Source organism: Paramormyrops kingsleyae, chromosome 4, assembly GCF_048594095.1.
Source record: "Paramormyrops kingsleyae isolate MSU_618 chromosome 4, PKINGS_0.4, whole genome shotgun sequence".
NCBI classification, from domain to species: Eukaryota; Metazoa; Chordata; class Actinopteri; order Osteoglossiformes; family Mormyridae; genus Paramormyrops; species Paramormyrops kingsleyae.
Window position 1 is genome coordinate 37,093,411 of NC_132800.1, and position 25,299 is coordinate 37,118,709.

Below are 25,299 nucleotides of genomic sequence, written 5' to 3' on the forward strand. Positions count from 1 at the left end.
TGAATTGATTTGGCACCGAAATTGGCACTGCAAACTGCAATAAAGTAGGTTTTGTATGGATATCATTAATTCCTATTAATTATCTCCATATATTATCTCCCCTCTCTGCTGTTCTCTGCATCGGCCTGACATGAATGTAGCCCTGCTTCCTGAGCATGTTAATGCACGCGGTGACGCGGTGACAGCGTCTGTCGTCTAGCACCTCGTTGTACCCGCCGAGCGAGTCCCGGGAACCGGCGAGGTGTGAGGTCACTGGCCACTAGGGCGGCGCTGTGCCAGCCCGCCCCCGAGCTCAGGAAGGCGTGAGGATGCAGAGATAGCGGACTGATTTACTGACCGCTTAGCCTACAGGCTGTATGTGTGCCCCCACACACCTGATCTCACATTAAAGCCCCCGCTGTCCTCTTTATGAAGCAACAGGACGTAATAGAGTGACATGCACAGTATGAGAGATGTGAGCAAAAATTGAAAGTCCTCTTCAGAAAGCAAATATAAAGTGCAAGATCTCAGAAGGACAAGACTTCATAGCATTTTCTCCTGCACACTGTGAAGAGGCAAACGAACTTCCGGGTGCCCTACGGGAGAGAAGGGGAGGCGGGTGTGCTTACGTTTCGGGCCAGAGGATGAAGAGCTGGCTGTGGGCACTCTGGAGGATGAGGAGGAAGAGGACACCATCTTGAGAGGGAAGGAGGCGGTCTTCACCCTGCGTGTGGAGGGAACCACGACCCGGGATCGCTTGATCGGAATGACCGGTCGCGGGGGGGCTGCTACTCGGCCGTGGTATTCAAACAGACTGCAAATCAAGCAGCGGGAAGAGGCGTAACTATGCGGGACGGAGCAGAGAGCCAGGACTGCACAACATCTGCTGGTCCAACAAGATGATTCGCAACACAAAGTCTTCAGCCTGCGATTTTTTTCGTTATAAATCAGAACGAAACAAAGTCGACTGACATCAAACTTACACAATCGTAACGTGTAATGTTTAGTCTATAGTCCTGAAGACGATGTAATTAAGTTGAACAGCAAGCCTGGCATATTTCATAGTTTGGATCGCAATTTAATGATGTTCTCTTTACATGGAGATTCCCCAGCATCTGACTTCCTCCCCGGTTTCTATTCGTATCCCATGGGTTGCTTGGTGACCAGAAAGTGAAATATCTCCGATCACCCCCAGGGGCAATTCTAGGACATTTCAATGTGAGGGACATATAAGTCATACAAAGGGGCCGACCTTATCTATAATTAGCCAATCATATGTTTTGAATGAGTGGGTGACAGAGGAGGGGCTACTCTGTGGGCCAATCAGCTTTCAATACCCCATGTGGCCCCACCCCCTTAAGCTCCTAAACACCAGCCATGGCCGCCACAAACCCACACCTGGTTCACAGGCTCTTTTTCTGTTGCTTGGTGACAGCAACTATATCACATAAATTTCCCTTTTTATCCATTAGGGGAGTCGCTCTGCGTTTTTCCATTTCAACAGCAGAAGGGAACCTGCCTTGTTTACCAGAGAGAAACACGTAAATGAAATCCACGTCGGACGGACAATTAACCCTGTAGCTTTTCTGAGGTGAAAGTCATGTTTTAAACTGAGGGCGAGTTCAGCAGCTCTCAGACATTTACATTTCATTTATTTTATCCAAGGTGATATTGTGAAAGAGGGGTCAGTCAGTCCCTGGAGCAATTGGGGCTAAGGGCCTTGGTCAAGGGCCCAATAGTGAAATCAATCTTCCAGCCCTGGGATTTGAGCCAGTGACCTTCTGATAACAAGCACAGTGTCCCAAACCACTGAGCCACAAAAGCCTGCTGCTCCGATATGAATATTTAGCTGCGAATGCTGCTGACTGCACAATGACAACACCTTGGGCCAACAAACACAAAAGGATTTACTCTCTACCTGCCACACTTGATCTCTTTTTTTAATATTTAAGCTGCCTAAGCCCCATTTATGAGAAAGATTATAGATGTATGTCCTGTCTCTAGTGGCAAATGTGATTCACACAAAGTTTTTAAGCACACAGAGGTATAGTTATCGGTGTGTTCAGCACTTTGGGGAAATTATTTTAGACATTGTTTGCTTTTCACTGCTACATGGGTGAGCTTATATTAACATTAAAGAGCGACATGATGCAACAAGGGGAAAAATGGTTTGACATCCATTTGGCGAGCGGGCGGTGCCGTTCAGGACAGGGACGTGCCACAGTCACCTACCGGCTGTAAAAGTCATCTCTGTAGTAGTCGTAGTCGAACTCATAACCACTGTGGACGTTGAGACAAACAGGAAGAGAGAAAGCATGTCAGGTAATAATATAATTTCACTTATATAGCAGGCACCTTAATCCGAAGCCATGTCCGTTGTTGAAGTGACTCTGCCAACCCTGGGATTTGAACTGGCGACCTTCTGATCACAGGCATGGAGCCCTAAGTTGTTAAAAATTCCCACGCCGCCTCTCTTTTCTAAGTGTGCTATGCACGGACCACAAGAATAACCTCCAGCGATGTAAACCTAAAACGTAGTGGGAAGATTTAAGGTCCTTAACCCCGCGTGTACCGACTGATGAAGGACGGTACATCCTGGTCAGTTTATCTGAAGGTGCCCTTAACCTCCTGATCATCTCAAACTGCCAGGTGAAACCCAGACACTCCACCAACATTTAATGGACCTTACAGCCCCCCAGTCACCTCTTTCAGACCCTTTTCAGTTATGGCACTATACTGCCCCACAAAGGTGACACACAGTAACTACACTGACATAGAAATTGAGAAAAAAGGGCTTCTAAGTTTCTTGACTGTCCACCAGTACTTCGATAGGTAAATGATAGTGTTTTCTCCAAAACCAAGTATAAGATATTTTGTCACGAGATGAAACAGAGTCTGAGAGACCTGGGGCGAGTTTCCCGAAGTCTCCTTAACGCTACATCGCTTGTAAGTTCTATCCTTTACGAAGGTAACGTTAAGGCTGCATCAGGAACCTCACCCCTGATCTCATAACTCAACTGTGATAATAATTAGTTGTGTTTTTCCTTCTGATGCATACCAGCTTCTGTTCAAGCGCACAAGTCTGTCCACATACGGCCCTGCTGCTAGCTCACCATCCCGTCTAAGGATAACAGCCGGCAGGCCCTGCCGTCATAGCTGGCCTCACCTGTAGATGGCAGAGATGGGTCGTTTGGATCCCAGCTTAGGCCTATAGGGCCTGGGTTCGCCTGCCATGTTGATGTCTGAAAAACAGTCACATAAACATTGGATAATAATGCTCGGGCACGCTTGCTAATTCACAGAAAGATTAGAACGTCAAATGGTGTTTGTGCAAATACGTCGCTTTTATTTGTGCAACTTCACCAAAATAGAATAAATTAGGCAATTATTAAGCGTAATCGGTTCTATAGTTTTCAGCTCAGAAGGCTTAAGTAATAACTGATTAATTAAAAAACATTCCTAAATGAGACTAATTTAATTTAACTCAATTTGGAAAAGCTATAGTGAGATTTGAATTGTAATTAACTTCAATCAAGAGTCCTGTCGGGATAATTAATTAAGAGATCAGCTGGAACAATAACTGACATAGGGAAGGTATGAAGGGGACCAGGAGGGGAAAAAGCCCCCCCCCCCCAGGAGGGGAAGGCAGAAGCCCACAGACGTGCAGGACCTGACCGGTTCTCCTGGTCCACCTTACATTTTTGGAGAGCTCATGGAAAATGTTCACCTGTGCCAAGTCAATTCAGCACATATGTCTGTAGTTGCTTTGGAAGATAAAAATAAATGTAAATGTTTTTGTTTTTTAACAATACTTCACCTCCAAACTGAGTGGTTTTTTGGATGTTAGGAGAACAGAGGGGACACATAATGAAACCATGGAAACGCGAAGGGGCGGAGCTTACAGTGGAAACCATGGAAACGCGAAGGGGCGGAGCTTACAGTGGAAGTGTGCACCTGGCTGACATTACAGTCAGCAGGTCTTCGTGTTGAGTAAGGACATCTTAAACCAGGACATCTTCTTATCATCCTTCACGAGACCCCAACACCACCTTGCCTGAACATCACCCCAAAACCTAAATTCCTCCTCATTAGTGGAAAACCTTGACACAGCACGACACAGCACCAGAACCTCCTCTACAGCTGAACATCACTGGAACATGGAGGCTTGAAACCAAAACATCTCTTCAAAATCCGAACGTTACCACATCACCGCACATGTTCTTCTGTTGTTGGGGATTGTGTGCCTGACAAGCATGAGAAGTCCTTATTGGGACAAATTCCAACTGTCAAAATGCTTCAGGTTTATAACAAAGCCAAACGATTTCATTGGTTAGCACCAATGCTTGAAGTGGGGAAAAACAGGTGCCAGTACTCCCCTTGTTATTCAGTACCAAGTGCCAGTACTCCCCTTGTTATTCAGTACCAAGTCCCAGTACTCAGCTTGTTATTGAGTATCAGGTGCAGGTACTCACCTTGATATTCAGCACCAAGTGCCAGTACTCCCCTTGTTATTCAGTACCAAGTGCCAGTACTCCCCTTGTTATTCAGTACCAAGTGCCAGTACTCAGCTTGTTATTGAGTACCAGGTGCAGGCACTCACCTTGTTATTCAGCACCAAGTGCAAGTACTCTCCTTGTTATTCAGAACCAGGTGCCGGTACTCACCTTGTCATTCAGCACCAGGTGCCAGTACTCACCTTGTCATTCAGCACCAGGTGCCGGTACTCACCTTGTTATTCAGAACCAGGTGCCGGTACTCACCTTGTTATTCAGCACCAGGTGCCGGTACTCACCTTGTTATTTAGCACCAGGTGCCGGTACTCACCTTGTCATTCAGCACCAAGTGCAAGTACTCTCCTTGTTATTCAGAACCAGGTGCCGGTACTCACCTTGTCATTCAGCACCAGGTGCCAGTACTCACCTTGTCATTCAGCACCAGGTGCCAGTACTCACCTTCTTATTCAGCACCAGGTGCCGGTACTCACCTTGTTATTCAGTACCAGGTGCCGGTACTCACCTTGTTATTCAATACCAGCAGATATTGAGAGGTGCCCATACTCTGAAGTAAAAAGAGGAGCTGGTAACACGTGCTGGTGAGTACTGGCCCACCAGGCTAAGATCATGAAAGTGCTTTTGTTGTCTTTCGGTGGGAACTGAGAGGCTCAGAAGCAGCTTCTACCCTCAGGCCATCAGACTACTTAATACTAACTGACAGTAGTAATTACACTATGTTGCACATATCTGACCTTCTTTCTCTTATTACCAGCATAACTTTACTGTTCCTTATTTATTCCATATTTATTATATTGTAATGTTGTGTTACTGCTTCCAGTGTTTTTATGGCGGAGTTCGTCACTTTGTATTTCACTGCAGGTTATGGTTGGAATGCATACTGTGCATATGACACATAAAAGCTTTGAATCCACTTGAATCACTGGTTACCACTGATGGCTTTAGTCACAATAGGGCTGAAATCATTCTGGTTTTGTTACAGACCTGAAGTCTATAAATTTCATTGACTGAGAAAGCCTGATGGCTCGGTCGGGCACGTGTCACTTGACCCCTGAAGCAGCGCAGAGTGACTTCTTAACACCACACCAGTTAATCCATATCTCACAAAGAACAACCCTGACAGCAGAACAATGATCGCCGCTATCGGAGTGCACTAGGCGTGAAAAGCCATTTAGAGCGAGGATGACTGTGACAATGATGACTGCCTAATAGGAAGATAATAACCCTAAAAGCAAAGATATATTCATTGTGTCCTTTGTGTAGCTGCGCCGTATAACCAGCTTAATATCCTTTACCTGACTCAACACTGCGTCTCATTTACGCCTGAATTCTGTGACGTTCCTGGTTTCCAGTCCGGGTGCAGGTGCCGAGGTCGGATTCAAGCAGGGGAGCCATATCTGATAGGATGTATCCTTAATGTAGATGAATCCACTCTCACAAACAGCTTTCCAGGCACTTTCAAATAACCCTCAAACCGCAACAGTATGTGTCTCTGCGTCTGTGTGTGTCTGTGTGTTATGTGTGTATCAGTCTGTGTCTGTGTGTCAGTCTGTGTGTGTGTGTCAGTCAGTCTGTCTGTGTGTGTGTGTCTGTGTGTGTCAATGTCTGTGTGTGTGTGTTGTGTGTCTGTCTGTGTGTGTCAGTCAGTCTGTATGTGTGTGTCTGTCTGTATGTGTGTGTCTGTCTGTGTTATGTGTGTCAGTCTGTGTGTGTGTGTCTGTGTGTGTGTGTGTACGTGTGTTTGAGTGTTTCTCAATCCCGTCTTTATATAGCAGCATTCTCATTTTCCCTAAAGGGGAGTGAAAAATAATCAAAATCGCAAAGCCTCCTAAATTAAATCTCATCTCTGGCTTGTGTTCTTTAAGGACAGGGATTCCACGGTATTCCATGTCAATTATCAGTAGTTCTGCAGGGAAATTTTTTACAATAAATAAACATTCAGATATGCGATCTTAATCTTTTTTCAAGCATTGCTTCTTTTGAAGCCTACAGCTAATTACATTTAAAAGAATAATCCACCGATATGGAATATTAATTAGTGGACCGTAATACGAACCAAAATATCCAGACCCTATGTGTTTTCCACATTAGATCAATAAAGCCCTACTTTATGGTAGTATGTCTGTGTCACCTGCAAGAGAGGGCAGCCCTGGCCAAAGCCACCCCCCCACCACCAAGACCACGCCCTCCACACCAAGACCCGCCCACTCAGAAAAAATTACATTTTAGAAGCCTTTCCCTTCTGGTATAAACATTAATATTTAAATTCTAGTTTTTTATTCTATTGCAGTACAGCACAGCAGTCATTTCTTCCAGTAGAATTTGGGCACATTTAGAAGGCCTTTTCTCGTGTAATTAAGGATCCATTATTACATTCGGCACAATAAACAGGGGGGGGGAACGGTGCTGCCAGGACTTTGCCAAAACAGGTGGTTCTGTAGCTGCCTGTGGACCTGAAGCAGATCGCCGCTTAGCAGAAGAGGAGCAGACGGTCAGATAAGCAGGAAATCTGCATCGCTAATGGGATGAAGGGTGATCAAAGCGTGTGGATGGAGGAAAGGCCCCAGGAGAGCGACGCTCTGGACCGAGGATGGGGGCTGAGAGCCAGCGAAGGCAACCTGAATATACCGCTTGCATCCAGTCCCTCGGGCACTACGCCACCTGCTGGCTGCGAATTTCCGAAATGACGATACGGCGTGGTCTATTTAAATAAACAAACCGCCTCCCTACTACACCAATTAGATGAACCTAGACACAAAGGGATGACAGTCGTGTTTCCCAAACTCGCGGAGAGGCAGCATTGAAGCCCAGACTCCCCAACCTCCTTCCTGACAGCCGGCGTCTCCCTGAGGAAGCCGCCTCTCTTTCATCCCACACACTCCGTCACCCTCCTCTCCGCCCTTCTCTTAGCTCACAGAAGACCGTAACCCACAGAGGAGGATCCTCTGTCATCCGCAGACTCTCCGGGAAAATGTGACATGAACAGCGACGGAGGGACACACTTCAGCTCGGCTGTACGAGTCACAGCTGGCAAATAACAAGAAAAACACACATTACTGTTGCCTACAGGGGAGACGGTCTGTGTGTGTCTGACGGGGGGGGGGGGGGGGCGGCATGTGAGGACGCCAGCCCTGGGGAGTTAAGCCCTCTGAACCAATCTCAATAAGACTAGAGCCGCCTCCTCACATCCAGTCCAGCTGATTAACTATGTTTTCACCTCCCACTGGTGCCAATTTGCCCCCTAGATCCTGACAGTCTGACATACTGGGAGGGTGAAAGCAAGAAAAATCACATGCACACAGTACTTCCCATCTGCCACAGTTACGTCTCCGTTCTATTTGACAAATTTGTAATTAAGGGGATAAACCGCTCTCTTTGTGTGCGACATCGGGTCTGGGCTTCTTAATTAGTTCGATAACATAATTAATCTTAAGACTCCGGCACTGCAGAGAGTGATGGACAGATGAGTAGATGTGCGCATTCCGGTTTTTGTCCACGGCACAGGGATGAAATGGTTCAGCCCTTGTGACGACTAAAGAGCTGGGGTGGTTCTGGGAGGGGTGAGAGGGAAGGCAGGACCCCCCCCCCCCCCATATTCGTATGCTATTTGGGTCTGAAATAAATACATTATTATTATTTCTTACTTATTATTTACATTTATATATGTGGAGTAAAATTTTGTGTACTGGAAACAGGCGAAACACTTTCATCGAATCGCTTCAGTTGGTGAAAAAAATAAATCAACCGTCTAAGCAAGAAATCAGAGTGAGTTACATGTTTGTGAAAACTGTGAAATGTAACTGTGAAGCATCGCATTAACTTATTGGTTTCCGAGAGTCTTTTGCTTCTTAATGCTGGCAATTTAATGTATGTAATACTTGGAGGACATTAAGGTCAAATGGGTTCAAATCCCGCCAATGACTCTATGCACGTGCATGAGCTTGCATGTTCTCACCATATCTGAGCAGTTTTCATGTTCTGATTTTTTTTTAACCATTTTACTACACGGATGTAGAGTGTATGACTGCGTACGTGACAAGTTCAATTCAATTCAATTTTTTTTTCTATATAGCGCCTTTCACAACAGAATCGCCCCAAGGCACTTTACATGGGTGTGTTGTGATACATTCCTGCATCATTTATAGAGAAAAATAAAACTAGAAAACGTGGTCAGCCTTCCCCAGCAGTAACCTGAGAAGAATCCCCTTCATTTTTGCCCTCTAACCATGTCCAACCAGGAACGCTCCACTAGATACTAACAAAAGAGAGCACAAACACCGTCAATATGAGAAGAAGATGGAGATGGATCGGACACACCATCAGAGAAGAACAAGACTCCATCAAAAGGACAGCTCTTTGCTAGACCCTAGGAGGAAAACGGAAGAGAGGCTGGCCAAAGGACCCCCTAGTGGTGAATCGTGGAAACACAACTGCAGACCCTGAACCACAGCCGGGGCCCAGTACAGAAACTTGCCGTAGACTGACAGAAGCAGCAGTCCTCATGTCTAGCCAGCGGCATGGGGTTCATGACGGCTGTCCCCTGTGACTCCCCCTCTACTCCACCCTCCCCCCGTCCTTCGCTCACTGTCGCCTGCAGGACTCCATCCATGAAGCTGACGTGAAAGACGACACGCATGCGATAATTTAAGAAATCTGCAGCATTTACACGCCACGCCATCATCCCCCCGCCGCCATCTAATCTGTCCACCCTCTTGGAGACATTTTCCACCATAACTCAACATCTAATCCTAATCCTGTTACCCAAGTCCCTCTGAAACTATGTCACCCAGAAGACCCACGCACAGACTTTACAAAGCCCGTTCCTCTGTAGCACGTACTTCTTAAAGTGCTTCTGAAATATGACGTATTTGAATATTTGTGTAAAAAGTCCATGTTGACTCTAAGCCTTGTCGGCATCTGTGACTTAGGAAACTGTTAGAATATCCGACTGCCTGTATTTGTTCATTTAAATACGTCTTATACAGTAGGCACCTCATATCACATTTTTATTTATTACATCTCACGACGCATTCAAATTTATTTATTTAAATATTCATTTATTCCTTGAATAATTAATTTTTTCCCTAGCTTAACTGTGGGCTGGCGGATCGCACTGCAAGGTCGCGGTTTCTCGTTCCAAGCCTCACTTCCCACAATCCTTTTCAAAGAAGCGCTTTGAAAGCATTAAGCCAGTTTAAAGATGAAGTCATATTTAAGATTAAGAGCTTAAAAGAAAATGGAACAAATATATATAACTCCCTTTGGAATATAACTCTCTTTGGAATATAACTCCCTTTTGGGATACAGCAGTTTTATCTTCAAAAAAACACTTACTTAAGCCAGTTTTATTCACTTTTTTTGGATGACAGGAAAACAGCATGAGTAAAGCAACAGAAATGCTCATGACAATATTCATAATTTCAGAATATCACAGCGTCCAAAGAGATATGGGCCAGAGGTGCCAGCATGCTGTACCACCTCATCCTTAGGGGCCAAACAAGAGAGCGGGTATCAACTGAGAGAGCGGGCATCACGGAGAGAGCGGGTATCAACTGAGAGAGTGGGAATCACAGAGAGAGCGGGTATCAACTGAGAGAGCGGGCATCACAGAGAGAGCGGGTATCAACAGAGAGAGCGGGTATCAACTGAGAGAGTGGGCATCACAGAGAGAGCGGGTATCAACTGAGAGAGTGGGCATCACGGAGAGAGTGGGCATCACGGAGAGAGTGGGCATCACAGAGAGAGCGGGCATCACAGAGAGAGCGGGCATCACAGAGAGAGCGGGCATCAACTGAGAGAGCGGGCATCAACTGAGAGAGCGGGCATCAACTGAGAGAGCGGGCATCAACTGAGAGAGCGGGTATCAACTGAGAGAGCGGGAATCACGGAGAGAGCGGGTATCAACTGATAGAGTGGGAATCACGGAGAGAGCGGGTATCAACTAAGAGAGTGGGCATCACGGAGAGAGTGGGTATCAACTGAGAGAGTGGGAATCACGGAGAGAGCGGGTATCAACTAAGAGAGTGGGCATCACGTAGAGAGCGGGCATCACGGAGAGAGTGGGAATCACGTAGAGAGCGGGTATCAACTGAGAGAGTGGGCATCACGGAGAGAGCGGGTATCAACTGAGAGTGGGAATCACGGAGAGAGCGGGTATCAACTGAGAGAGTGGGCATCACGGAGAGAGCGGGTATCACGGAGAGAGTGGGCATCACGGAGAGAGCGGGTATCACGGAGAGAGTGGGCATCACGGAGAGAGCGGGTATCACGGAGAGAGCGGGTATCACGGAGAGAGCGGGTATCACGGAGAGAGCGGGCATCACGGAGAGAGCGGGTATCACGGAGAGAGTGGGCATCACGGAGAGAGCGGGTATCACGGAGAGAGTGGGCATCACGGAGAGAGCGGGTATCACGGAGAGAGTGGGCATCACGGAGAGAGCGGGTATCACGGAGAGAGTGGGCATCACGGAGAGAGCGGGTATCACGGAGAGAGTGGGCATCACGGAGAGAGCGGGTATCAACTGAGACAGCAGGCATCACGGGCATCAAACTTGCTACATAATCAAGGCAGGTGTGAAGAACTGGCTTACTGTCAGAGAAACCAAGACAATAGAACGGGCATCAACCAAAGGAGTGAGCATTAACTGAGAAAGTGTGCATCAGTGAAGAGAGAGCAGGTATCACGAAGGCGGGCATCAGAGAGAGACTGGTCATCAACCGAGACAGCATAGGGATCATGGAGAAAGTGGGCACCACAGAGGGAGTGGGCATCAACCATGAGAACGTGCATAAATAGAAAGAGAATGGGCATCACAGAGGGAGAAGTCATCGATCGAGACAGTGTGGGTATCATGAAGTGAGCAGGCATCCCAGAGAGAGTGGGCATCAGTGAACAGACAGCGGATACCACAGACAAAGCGGGCATCAGAGAGAGAGAAGGCATCACAGACAGAGTGGGCATCAACCGAGACAGCAGGCATCATAGACAGAGTGGGCATCAACTGAAGAAGCAGGTATCGCAGACAGTGTGGGCATTACAGGGTGACTGGGCATCATAGAGAGACAGGGCCTCACTAGAAACAGTGGGCATCAACAGAGTGCGAGCATCACAGAAAGAACGGGCATCCCAGTGAGTGGACATCACAGAAAGAATGGGAATTACAGAGAGAGCAGGCATCACAGTGAGCAGGCAGTACTCAGAAAGTCAGCATCACAGAGAGAGAGGGGCTAAACAGAGACAGCAGGGATCAACAAAAAGTGCGGGCATCACAGAGAGAGCGGGCATCACTAGAGATTTTGGGCATCACAGAGACAGTGGGCATCAATGGGCACAATCCTCCACCAAAATCACTGGCACAGCAGCGATATGCATGGATGACTGTCTCCACTGGCATCCTCGGAGGAATCTGCTGGCTTGTGACACTGCCAGTGACGGGCGTCTCGTGCGGCAACAGCGAATCTCTCGACAGGAAACCGCAGCTCGTGGCATGAATCCGCAATCTGTGGCACCGTGGGGTGGGTCTCACAGCTGAGGGCCTGTCATATCAATGACTAACAGAGGAAGCCGTCTCTCTCTGCTCCGCTCCGAGCGCCGCTTCACACACCCAAAGTTTCCACTGTTCCTACAGCCTACATTCCGCCTCTCAACGGGAACAAGAAAAGAGCGATGGTGTGTGTCTTTTTCAGGCACTGGCCTTCTCACTATCGGCACTGCCGGGTAAATATAGAAAAGTCATGAGAATGTTCTTGTCAAAACCCTGATATAATCAGCACTTGTTATTATTATTATTATTATCATCATCAGCGGAAGTAGCGATCATAGTAGTGTTTATGCTTTTCTTGTTGTTCTCGGGTAGGTTACAGTTCACCAGTATACTCACACATTATTTCTATGAAATATTTTAAATAAACTAGTGCCTCTTAAGTCCTGCTCTTTAACAACATGTTCATGATCCTCTTCTCCTTCTGGAATATTAGGAGTGACCCAGTAATTGCGTGCGGTATATTAGAGTTAAAATATAATAAACCAGCCAAGATCTGAACGTGTGTCAGTACATCATTAGATTGAATCGGTTTGTCTTTCTCCAGGTATTTCCATGCAGCCTGTATATATACAGAATCTGGGCAAGTTAAAAATAATAATGATTTTTAAAAACATGCAAACGCTTTTATTACTATTTTTCCGTTTTCTTGTCTGCTCTCAATTGTAGCAAAAGTTAATGATCTTGATTTTATTAGCCTTTATTTTCAGAATAATACTGAGATTTCGGGGGGGAAGCACACACACAGCGGCTGAAACACCGCCGGTTCACACTGATCGCGTACTCTGCTGCCGGACCCTAAAATACTGATCCACTCTCTTTGCACCGAGCTGCGTACCGACAATGCCCCACTTTCCTGCTGTAAATTGTGAAAAGTTGCCGATGTTGTGACAGGACGTCTGTCTGTTTCTCTCCGTGCGTCGCAGATGATTAAACATCCACAGCAATTATAACAATCAAATACCGGTATTTAAAATAGAGAACCGGAGATTGGCGCTGTTTGCTCTATTCTAGTTTCTATTTTCTAGGGGTTATCGTTATATATAGACAGGCAGACACACGGACTTATAGACGGACGGACGGACGGACGGACAGATGGATGGATTTATTTACGAACAGGCAGGCTGCCTGACTAGGGGATGGGTCCTCCGCCCCCGTCCCGATCGGCGACCCCCGTCCCTTTCTCATACTCACATCTCTGGTGGCGTCGCCGGCCTTTATACACGCTCATGCTGGACGCGGCTTCGCTTCGGGTTCCGTGTCTCGCCGAGGTAAAACGCAGGAGCCGGGAGCCTGGCTGCTACCATCCGCTTTAACGGGGGTGTCTCTTTATTTCCGAAGTCAGCCCATGTTCACAGCGACGGCACCCAGGGTACTGGGATGCTCAGCGGGACTCAGCAGCGCCGCCGTGCGTTTGACACGAAATCCCGAAATTAGCGCCATAGCATAACCGGATGGCTATTACAATGTTGTAAAATGCTCATTTAATGATTCACAATACGGATAACGTAAACTGCTACATTTTAAAGCACTGATGTTTTGACGTAGTCAGCATCTTGACATCTTATGACAAATGGTATAACTTAAGTGAAGATGGAATAAGACTCCCGGTGCACATCTGATTCCGGAAGCCATTAAATAATAGCACATTACTGGACATTACTGACCACAGGGCACGAGGCATGGGGCACCTTGACGGGACACTCAAGATATGGGCATTTTAGAGATGCCAGCTCACCTAAACGCTTATCTTCCGACTGCAGGAGGACACCGAAAGAGATTCACACAAGACTGGGAGGACAGGCAAACTCTCCACACACACACACACACACACACACACACATGTATATACTCACATTTGTATTCATATCATTTCTATGGGCAAAATCCTAATCACAGCATGACGACCTTAACCCCATCCTAGCTCCAAGCTTAACCATAAGTAACCAAACAAAATACATCTTTTGGCATTTTTATTTTTTTGATTGCATTCACAGATCTTTGTGGGGGACCAAAAATATGCCCCCCACAACATCAAAACAACAGGTTTTTATGGTCCCTACAATATAATATATGCTTAACCCCCCCCCCCCCTACACACACACACACACAAACATACAGCAGCAGCAGCATGGTTCAAACCCACAACCCTGGAGATGTGAGGCTATAGAGTCACACCAATCCCGTTTGTGTTACTATCTCTGTCAGAAAAACACTTAAATTCCTTTCCTGGTTCTAATGGCACCTTAAGTGAACGTGGCAGATCAAACTTCACTGGGGGATCGTGGGCCCTCGGGGGAGCCTAAAGCCGCGGGTATTACACAGACAGTGCCGCCGTAAATTGCAATGGACGCTCCTCAGAGCCAGGTGGCTCATCTCCCCGTGGTGACGTCACCACTCCTCTCTCCGCTTTATTCAGCTCAGCACTCTGAGTGGGTGCAGAAAGGTAACGGCACATGCCTCCCAGTGGGTGCAGAAAGGTAACGGTACATACTGTGGGTGCAGAAAAGTAACGGCACATACCGGGGTGCAGAAAGGTAACAGCACATGCCTCCGAGTGGGTGCAGAAAGGTAAAGGCACATGCCTCCGAGTGGGTGCAGAAAGGTAAAGGCACATGCCTCCCAGTGGGTGCAGAAAGGTAAAGGCACATGCCTCCGAGTGGGTGCAGAAAGGTAAAGGCACATGCCTCCGAGTGGGTGCAGAAAGGTAAAGGCACATGCCTCCGAGTGGGTGCAGAAAGGTAAAGGCACATGCCTCCCAGTGGGTGCAGAAAGGTAAAGGCACATGCCTCCGAGTGGGTGCAGAAAGGTAAAGGCACATGCCTCCGAGTGGGTGCATAAAGGTAACGGCACATACCGGGGTGCAGAAAGGTAACGGCACATGCCTCCGAGTGGGTGCAGAAAGGTAAAGGCACATGCCGTGGGTGCAGAAAGGTAAAGGCACATGCCTCCGAGTGGGTGCAGAAAGGTAAAGGCACATGCCTCCGAGTGGGTGCAGAAAGGTAAAGGCACATGCCTCCCAGTGGGTGCAGAAAGGTAAAGGCACATGCCTCCGAGTGGGTGCAGAAAGGTAAAGGCACATGCCTCCCAGTGGGTGCAGAAAGGTAAAGGCACATGCCTCCCAGTGGGTGCAGAAAGGTAAAGGCACATGCCTCCCAGTGGGTGCAGAAAGGTAAAGGCACATGCCTCCCAGTGGGTGCAGAAAGGTAAAGGCACATGCCTCCCAGTGGGTGCAGAAAGGTAAAGGCACATGCCTCCGAGTGGGTGCAGAAAGGTAAAGGCACATGCCTCCGAGTGGGTGCAGAAAGGTAAAGGCACATGCCTCCGAGTGGGTGCAGAAAGGTAAAGGCACATGCCTCCGAGTGGGTGCAGAAAGGTAAAGGCACATGCCTCCCAGTGGGTGCAGAAAGGTAAAGGCACATGCCTCCGAGTGGGTGCAGAAAGGTAAAGGCACATGCCTCCGAGTGGGTGCAGAAAGGTAAAGGCACATGCCTCCCAGTGGGTGCAGAAAGGTAAAGGCACATGCCTCCCAGTGGGTGCAGAAAGGTAAAGGCACATGCCTCCCAGTGGGTGCAGAAAGGTAAAGGCACATGCCTCCCAGTGGGTGCAGAAAGGTAAAGGCACATGCCTCCCAGTGGGTGCAGAAAGGTAAAGGCACATGCCTCCCAGTGGGTGCAGAAAGGTAAAGGCACATGCCTCCCAGTGGGTGCAGAAAGGCACTTTCATACCTGCTCCAACAGCAGCGACACTGCAGCTCACAGAGCCAAACAAACACATTTATTTAACTTTGTGTATATCTGCACTATAAGTCACTGGTTTTATTGTAGGACCAGCTACATATAAAAGCATGTCCACCACCCACAGAACGTTCTGCAGGTTCATCCTGGTGTCGGGTTAAGCATCCGGCATGTTTCTGTGAGTAGTTCAGCTCACAGCACCTCACACTGGTGTTTATCTTCAAGTGAATCCACCAAACCCTTCACCCTGGCAGCTCTGAAAGCTAAATGCAGATAGATGTCTTCCCTGTGAAGGTTCAGAACCTTTTGAAAGAGCATTTTTTGCATTTCACTTATTTAGCAGCTGAAAGCAGGTTCAGCCAATCCCTGGAGCTACTAGGGGTTAACGGCCTTGATTATGAGCCCAGCAATGACATCACTCTGCTGACTCAAGGATTTGAACCCATGACCTTCTACATACAGGCACATTGTCTTAACTTGCTGAGATACACGCCTTTATTACAAAGCCTCACAGCAACCCCAAGGTCCCCGAGCAATGCTTATCCACAGCTAACTGGCTGTGCTTTTCTGTCATGGAGACTATCTTTTCCACATCACATATGAAATCCACCAAAACGGTGGAAGAATTCAATTGGATTTGAATCGATCTGAATAAATGAATATGAAAGCGTTTCACGTATCCAAAAACAACACAGAAGACAATCGATCGAACCTGCTGTCCTGCCAAAATATGCAGAGTCATGCAATTTTGGACGTCAGGCATCACAGAGCTGGCTGGCGGCGGTATGAAAATAAAATCTTAAATCAATAGGCTGATGTGCGCCATCTCATGGACACAGCTGCATGGTGCAAGTTTCAAGACAAGGGGCAAGGAGCCCGTCCCGGGCAACACAACACAGGAGGAAGAGGTGCAGCCTAGACGGGATGCCAGTGCATCACAGGGCACACAGATACAAACAACGGACAGATGAGAAACGCAGATTAACATAACTGTGCATGTTTGGCCTGGAGAACTAAATCGAGGAAGCCCATGCATAATCCTCCGGGTTTAAAGTATCTAACCCAGGAAGAGCGTGCAAATCACACATACACTCACTCACGCCGAGCAGGAGCCGGACTCAAACCCTCCATCCCCAGCAGCTGCTCCAGCGACTGATCCGCGGTGCCGCCCCGCAAATTACCGCCGTGGCGATTGCCGTGGTATCGGGGCGGCTTTTGTAAAAGAACAATGGCGGAGATTCCGCTCCAGGTTTCCAGTTTCTCATGTCTTTGTGTTCACTCTCAAATGGAGTCGGTCTTTTCTCATCTTTCCAGTGTGAGGAAATAAAGACCACTCACCACACTGACAAGAATAAAGCGAGTGACTTAATTCATTTTAAATAACTTTAAAGTTTTATTTATATTACAAACATTTATGTTCTGATAATGAAAAATGACAAGTTGCATATAGACTATACTGTATGTATTCACTGACGACATCAGACTGCGGAAAAGATTAAACGCAAACCCACTGCTAATTCAAACGCTTGACTTGATAAGACTATTAGAATGACTAATCTAATCCTACAGCCCGTCATTCAGGCATAGCCTACAGTTTAATACACAGAGGACAGAGGAGCAAAAATTAGGCTCTGTCATTGCCTCAAGATCTTAAGCTGAATTACTCAACTGGAAGATCGCTGGTCACATTGAACCGATTAAATATCCCGTTTCCTGCTACTCTTCGGGAGCGAATGCTGTGGGAACGCTTAACGAGATCCCAAGGGTGCGTTTCAAAGGCTTCAGCCACCACTGAAGAGATCATGGGTCAAAAAGAACATATTTCAACATATGTAAATGTTAAGAGTTAAAATATAAGCATACATGCAAATTTAACACGCGGTACTTCGAGGTTGTATTAAAATACTAACATTGACCACTTGGTGGCGCCAAAAGACTAAAGAGAGCGAAGACTCCGCATGCCTGCCTGGATAATCAATTACGAATAAATTGTTTTGTGCAATTCCACTTAATACGATATAACAAGCAGGTTTAAACTCGGATTCAAATCCCACCAGACTTCAGAACGGTTACTTAATAAAGTAATAAAGGCCACAGTTGTTTCTACAACTATTGAGTTAAGAAGCATTTTAAGACATTGCTACAGAAAGATGGCGCTATTGGCAAAAGAAGACGTGAATTACCATGCGCCCACATTCAGAAACATACTCATGCGAGTTGACGCTGGCATGGTAAAACACATCTTTACACGCAGACACACTCAGGCACCCAGCCCATCGATGTCAAAGTGTTTTAAAAAATAAATAATTAACAATAAATAATCAAATTAAGTAATCCGCCTTAATGGAATTATCCCTTTAATTTACCAAAGTAATCGCTCTTAGTTTAATCTGGGATGCAAAGTAGGTAGTAAACTAGTAGTAAAAATGGACAAGAACTCCTGAAGCCACTTGATCAATGAGTTACAGAGTGAGAAATTTGCTCCAGAAAAATATCACACTGTACCAACACGTAAACACCTTAATATGTTTAAGATGTCACCTAAGTAACTGGGGGATAGCACAGTATCTATATTGGTTCTGGCTTTTCAGGGAGTTAAAATGGTAAAACTTGTCTGATTTGTCTGCGTTTGGGATCGTCCGCAGTGTCCCTGAGGACTGGTTGACCAGTCCTCCAGCAATTTGATGAACACTGGAGCATGGAGACTGGCGTAGGAAAGCCTGGAGCTATCTGCTTTGGTGAGGGACAGCCAGTGATAGGGAAAGCCCACCAGGGCCAGGAAGAGGCTTCTCGCAGAGCCTGTGACAGCTTGATAGCAAAGGATGCTCAGCAGGAGATGGGAAGCTATGCAGTCAGTGATGGATGTGCAGTATCTTCTTGACCTCTGTGCACTGGATACTAGTAATGGACAAAATGGCTTTGTGAACCATTTGCTGTATTTTTTAACCCCACTAGATGGTGCTCTCTGCTCAAAAAAGGGCAAAAAGCATGCCCTAAAGCAAACCAAGAGCTCCATCAAGTGGGAACAAAAAATGGTTCATGGAACATCAGTTTGTCCATCACTACTGAGTACTCAACTACCCACAATTCCAGCTCCTCCAGGGACATAGAACACCTCTGATTGGGTGAAAATAATGAACGTCGGATCAGCCACACCCCTGAAAGCAGACAGGAAGCTAGAAGATCTGATGTGTACCTCAGAACAAACTTCAGTCGCCCTCTCTGACCTTTAACAAGCTGTCTACCAACTGTTCTACACATACAATTATAACTGGACACGCTGAGAGGGACGGATCACTTGACCAAAGAGGCGATCTCAGCAGAGGATGCCTCAGATGTTTGAAAGAGATGCACTATACTGACATACTGACAGGGGGCGCTGTGGAGGTATGACTGCCCCCCACCACCCAGCAAAGCCCACCAGCTCTGTATGCTTATTACTGGACTACAGCAGCATCATCTCATGGGCTTCACAGTGGGTGATGGCCCTCAAAACTCTTCTCTAACTGGAGCATAATGTCTTGCGGCACCTTGAGAGCTTCCTGTCAGTCAGAAACACCTCAAAAGTGAGTACCCAGGCAGGGCCTGGTTGGCCTCCTCATGCGTTTATAGCTACTCATATAGCCAATCAGAGAAATGCCACGAAGTTTGGTAACATCTGGTTAACATCTTGGTAAGTCTCATTTATATATAAGCAAACCCAGTAATGCTTGTCTATGACACACACACACAAACATCTTTCTATACAGCTGCTGAACTACCAAATACTAAAATAACTATAAACATCAAGATTTCATTAAGAAAAACATTAACTCATCTGTCCTTTACTACTCTGACATTTTGATATTTATAACTTAACAAATGTTCTTAGTTAAAAGTGCTGTAATCCAGGCAAACAGTGAAATCTGCCGATCGATTCATTAAGCGTTTTGTTAAAAGAACAACATCATATTTACATTTGGAATCTAGTTCCCATGAAAACAGGAATGACCTACTTTTGGTTTGTTGGTGTTAAGAAAGTATTAGTCCCAGTGAAAATGAACATAAATGGGAGCGAAAAACTGTGTGATTACTGAAAGGAAAGAGTATAATGAGTATGAAATGGGAACTTTACACACTGGAGAGCACAAACACACACACGCACACACAAACACACGCATGCACACACACAAACACACACGCACACATGTGCACACACACGCACACAAACACACACACGCGCACACACAAAAAAAGACACACGCATGCACGCACACACAAACGCACACACACACACACACAGTTAGACCCACATCCCTTACAGATCCATGACCCCCTGCCCCCCCCAGTGCCTGAGAAGCGCAGCTAATAAAGGCAGCAGGTGAGGCAGCGGTCAGCCTGCACACTCAGTCAGGTTTATTAGATTTCCGGTGCGGTTCTGTAGGAAGGACAATGATTTGTGCAAAGAGACAGGTGGGAGAGGGTCTCGCAGCATGAATTAGGCTGACACGCCTTTTCTTTGTTGGGGGGGGCTGTCACTCATAACATATATCTTATGGCTGGAGAATAGTAAGAGGCCAGAATGTATGCTAAGTACTGCTAAGTGTTTGGAAACACACACACACACACACACACACACACACACACACACACACACGCACACACGCACACGCACACGCACACGCGCGCGCACACACATGTACGGTAAACATATCCTTATGGGGACCGCTCATTCATTTAAAAAAAATGCTAACGCTAACTATGACAACCTTAACCCCTACCCTGCCCTAACCATAACCATAAGTAACCTAACAAAATACAACAGTTTTTGCATTTTTAGTTTTTTCATAGCAGTCACTGATTTTTATAAAATAGAGTTTTCCCTTATGGGGACCAGATAACCGGTCCACATAAGGGAAAAAAAATGGATATTTATCACGTTATGGGGACATTATGTCCCCATAAGGATAGGTAAACCCGCTCGCGCACACACACACACACACGCACACATACACATACACACAGAGCACTGAGGGGGGCAAAATGGCTGCAGTCATAGGCCAGATCATTCAGGATGTGACGTCAGGGTGACAGGATGGTCACTGTTCTGAGATTGGGCACAAAGGGGGGAAAAACGTGGACTGTCTGGGGATCTCCAACGACCGGGTTGAGAAACACTGTCAGATATAGAGTGACGTTTATAGAGTGACGTTTACCTTCTGCTGTGCTTAAAGAAAAACAGCTGTGAATTAATCCAGAGATTATGTTGTGGACCGGCTGTGAAGTGGCTACTGCAGCAGCACAGTGCAGGAGACCAGCAGAAAACCATATACTGTAATCCTGAGGACCTCCGGAGTGCGAGAACCAGCAGAAAATCATATTGTATGCAGCATGTGAATCAAGGGGCTAACAGAGACCCAGCATGATGCATGAACCAGAAATGAAGACAAGTCGCGGCATGATCCCTGGTGGCACTTACCGAGAGGCTGTCCGGCCACCACTCGGCTGTTCTCCCCCAGGACGGCGGCCCTGGCGTTCCTCTCGCTCATGTACTGCACGAAGGCAAAGCCCTTGTGCACAGAGCAGCCTACGATCTTGCCGTATTTCGCAAAGATCACCTCGATGTCGGCCTTCTTCACGATGGCTGTGTTGAGGTTGCCGATGAAGACTCTGGAGTTGAGTGACCTCGGGTCATTTTTGTTGGTCACGTTGCTGGTCTGGCTCTTCCCCGTCATCGTCGCCCGGGCGCGGTCCTGAAGAGCAGAGGGGACAGCGGCGTTGAGGTTCTTAGCAAGACGGCGACCCTCCGACCTTCTAACAGTTAACTTCGCGGCAGAAACATCTCCGAATAACCTTCTGAATGACAACACGGTGCAGCCGAGTTCTTCCCATTTCATTATCTCGGTCAGGTTTAAGTTGTTTTTCATAAATACATATCGCTGTTTATGAACAGGAAGCCTCTTTTGAAGTGTTATCAAGATGTCTTTTGAAGGCCTAGTCAAACACTGACAGAAACTTCTGCCCACTGAAAACAAATAGAGTCAAAACGCTTTTCATGTGATGGAAAAAAAAAACGCAGGTAAAAGTACAAAGCGGCGCAGGAGATGTTTATTCTTCAAAAAAGACGATATAATTACAGAACTCTAAGGCCTGGAATGAGGAGGGAAATGCAGGAGAATGGAAGAGGCATGAATAGACACTAAATGTAATTTTTTAACAAATTCCGACTCAAAGTCCTCCAGGTAGGTTTTAAGCCCTGAAGTGTGAGGACGGTGCCCCTCGCTGTGCTTGGAGAGTGTGGGTGTGAAGTCCTTCCTGGCCTGGAACTCCGGTTTCCACATCCAGCTGTGTGATGCAGGGCAGAGGCGGCTCTCTTCAGGCTGTTTACTGGGATTTCTCTCTGTGAATCTGCATGAAAACGCAGTTCACTCTGTAACTTTACTATCTTATGATCTTTCCAGTTCATTGTACAGCATGTCTACGGGGAGAATCTCTTTAATGCAGTACATTTTCTCCTCAACAGGATGCAGTATGTACAGAACTGCCTGTTTACTCACGCATAGGAGCATCCAACCACATCGGTAACCTGTCATTTATAGAATCAAGTAATAAATTTTACTCATTACTTACAAAGCTCTCCACAGACGTGCTACCCAATATCGGTCTGACCTTCTTCCCTACACTCCAGCTCGCGCATTAAGATCATCGAGCTCCAACCATCGGACTGTCCCTAAATTCAGACTATCCTCTATGACACGGCCTTCTGTGTGGCAAAACCTACTCTCCTCCTCACACTTCCTCACATCCTGTGAGAGGTACAGTCTCTTAATGTTTCCAAGCATCAGTTGAAAACTCATTTTATTTCAGGAATTCTATAATATATCTATCGGTACGTAATATTCTGTGTTGTTGCTGCTTTATTGTATTATTGTTTGCATTGCAAAATGTCCTTGAGTGTGAGAAAGCCGCTATATAAATAAAACTTTATAATAATAATAACAATTATTATTATTATTATTATTATTATTATTAATAATAATAATAATAATCAGACTTCAAAGATGGGAGATGGTAGGCATCAGACCAGCATCCAGCTATGACAGAAGCTATCTAGCCAGTCATGAAACCATCCAGGCAAACTCTGCAATGGGCCTGAAGCTGTGCAAAGGTACTGGGTCAGTTTACTGCGCCTGATGCCGTGTAAAGATACCGCTTCAGTGTATCATCATTCCAAGACATTAAGAGTCATCCTCTGCGATTTTCCCATAACGGCGGATAAAAAAAATCAAAACAGTTATTCTAATGATGTGAATTAAACATCACCTCTACGGTGTAATTTTAATGGTGAGGTCAACTCTCTCTATCCGGGATTGTTCTAGTGGGTTATACACCCCCCCCCCCCCCACCCCCCACAGTAGAAACTCATATATAATGCAAGGCGATCTAGCACATGTGGAAACGGACAGAACACGCAGCAGCTCGCGACGGGCCGCACACACCTGGCAGCTGCTGTAATCACGCCCCCCCCTCCTCCACCAATCCCGTGTCCTGAGCGCTTTTCACAAAACGCTCAAATTAACTGCTCAGCTCAATTGAGCAAATTACCCCCGAAGCTCCATTCTGAAGCTCTGAAAAGGTTTATTGGGAGACGGCAAACATTAGTGAGGCAGCGACGGGCTCGTTTTGCTATGACGGAGCTTGTACGTGCCACATCTAACCAAATATTGTCCTCTGAGCCACGTGACCCCCCCCGAAACGCAGCATCACATACGCCTGACATCTCGTGCAGAGGGAGGGGGTGAGGAGAGCAAAGGGGGTTTGATTGGTCAAGGGAGAGTGTGACAGCTACGTGGCCCCGCCCCCAGCTCCGGGTCGACACGCCCACTAAACAAGGCTGACATTCAGGGCCGCAAGCCGGGTATTATCTTAGTGCCACCAATACTGAAATGAAGCTAAAAAAAACCCGATTCTAGTAATAAACACTCATTAGTTCATCGATAGATGGACGTAACATTAGCAGAGAGGCGATGCCGGTTTGCAGGCAGCTCCCACGCTGACCTGTTCTCCACCCATTAACTTGGGAAACGGCCCAGTGCTTAAATGAAACAGCAGAGCGAGGGGCCAACGGCGGCGGCAGGAACCAATAATGAGGGAGGGCCTGTGTGCCATTCCCCCAGGGGCACGGAGCTGTCACATCCCGGAAAAAACGCAATAAATTGGAGGGAAACAAGGGCACATTCCGACCTTGGTCCTGAACGCACCCCCCCATCGCAAAACAGTCCCTAAGCAGGATGCTTGATTGATAAATCACTCAGAATAAGGACATTTGGGCCAAAGGCACACTGCCCTTCATAGTTAGCACAGCAGAGCAGTTTAAAATCGGTAGGTGCTCTCCCTGATTTGATTAAAGTAATATTGCAGTTTTTGTTGACACCTAAATCCATTCCACTGCTCAGTAAGCAAGGCTACTACCTAATCAATACTCGTAGTCGTCAGGATAATCAATGCTAAACAATGTTAAAGCACTCCCTTTGTTGAGTAAGTCGATTTAGGAAACAGGCACACATCATGTACCTGTTATTAAGTACCTGCTATTATGTACCTGATTCATGACATGTATTCATTGTTTTTTATTGATTTTGGGGGACATATGTGCAAATAACTGGGAAGGTGGTGCAGAGTTGGTGTTGCATAGCAATAGTTTAGAGTCACATTGATTCACATCAAGGAGAGTCACACCACATAGAATCACAAGAGACGAAAAGTTCAGGTTCAGAGAATAACAATCCATACCAGGATTTTGGTTCAACCAACCAGGTGTGTATAAAGAGTCACAGTCACAGAGTACTCAACTGGTTGGTTCAACCAAAATCTTGGTCTGGATTTTTACTTTTTGGACTATCCCCCTCTAAGAATCACACAGCGCAGAGTCAGACCATGTCGATTCACACAGAGCACAGTCAGACCAGAGAGTCAGACAGTCTCACTGCAGCCCTGGAGAGCAGGTCAATTAACACCTGTCACGGTGTTTCTCAGATACGACTAGACCAGAGCGACAGGATGAAGTCTGAAACAGAAAACAAATGAATCTCAGTTCTCTTCTCTGCACATCATTCATTTTATAAATGGCTCCTTCAGGCACGGAGTGCAGCGCAGGCTGAGCAGTGCTGAGATTAACCCTTCGGTGTCCATCTCTGTGGGGTCAGCGACTTCCTGGTAGCAAGCAGGCCCGCATCGCTCCCCCCCATTAAATTGAGGAGGAGAGGATAGGACAGAGACCCCCCCCACCCCCCCCTGTAATATGGAGCTTTGCGGAAGCGACTTTTGAGAAGACATTCACATTCTCCGCAGAGTAAAACCCGACTGCTTGACATTTCAGCTTCACTGGAGCCCTTTGCTGTAGAAGGGAAGCCTTCTTCCACTGCCCCCCCCCCCCCACCCCCGCATTAAGCTTTAAAAGCAGGTGACAATTCATGCTAACCAACTCTCTGCCTCCCACTCCCAATGACCTCTGTGCCAGCGTCCAATTAGCTGCCCACTTCGTGTGAGGAC

General features: G+C 46.8%; 1 protein-coding gene across 6 annotated transcripts in view; it reads right to left on the reverse strand.

Annotated features, from left to right (window-relative positions):
• The window catches only part of ralyl (RALY RNA binding protein like), a 55,614-nt gene that overhangs the window by 7,542 nt on the left and 22,773 nt on the right, over positions 1-25,299 (reverse strand). For 4 of the 6 annotated variants that reach the window (XM_023816140.2, XM_023816141.2, XM_072711257.1 and 1 more), the window contains exons 2-5: positions 21,227-21,500; positions 3,146-3,221; positions 2,212-2,259; positions 609-793 (exon numbers count right to left, since the gene is read on the reverse strand). In XM_023816140.2, the coding sequence (XP_023671908.2) occupies positions 609-793; positions 2,212-2,259; positions 3,146-3,221; positions 21,227-21,500 (583 nt within the window). Of the gene's footprint in view, positions 1-608; positions 794-2,211; positions 2,260-3,145; positions 3,222-13,225; positions 13,415-16,868; positions 16,961-21,226; positions 21,501-25,299 lie in introns of those variants that run through there. The other 2 variants (XM_072711259.1, XM_072711258.1) reach the window with 2 other exon arrangements.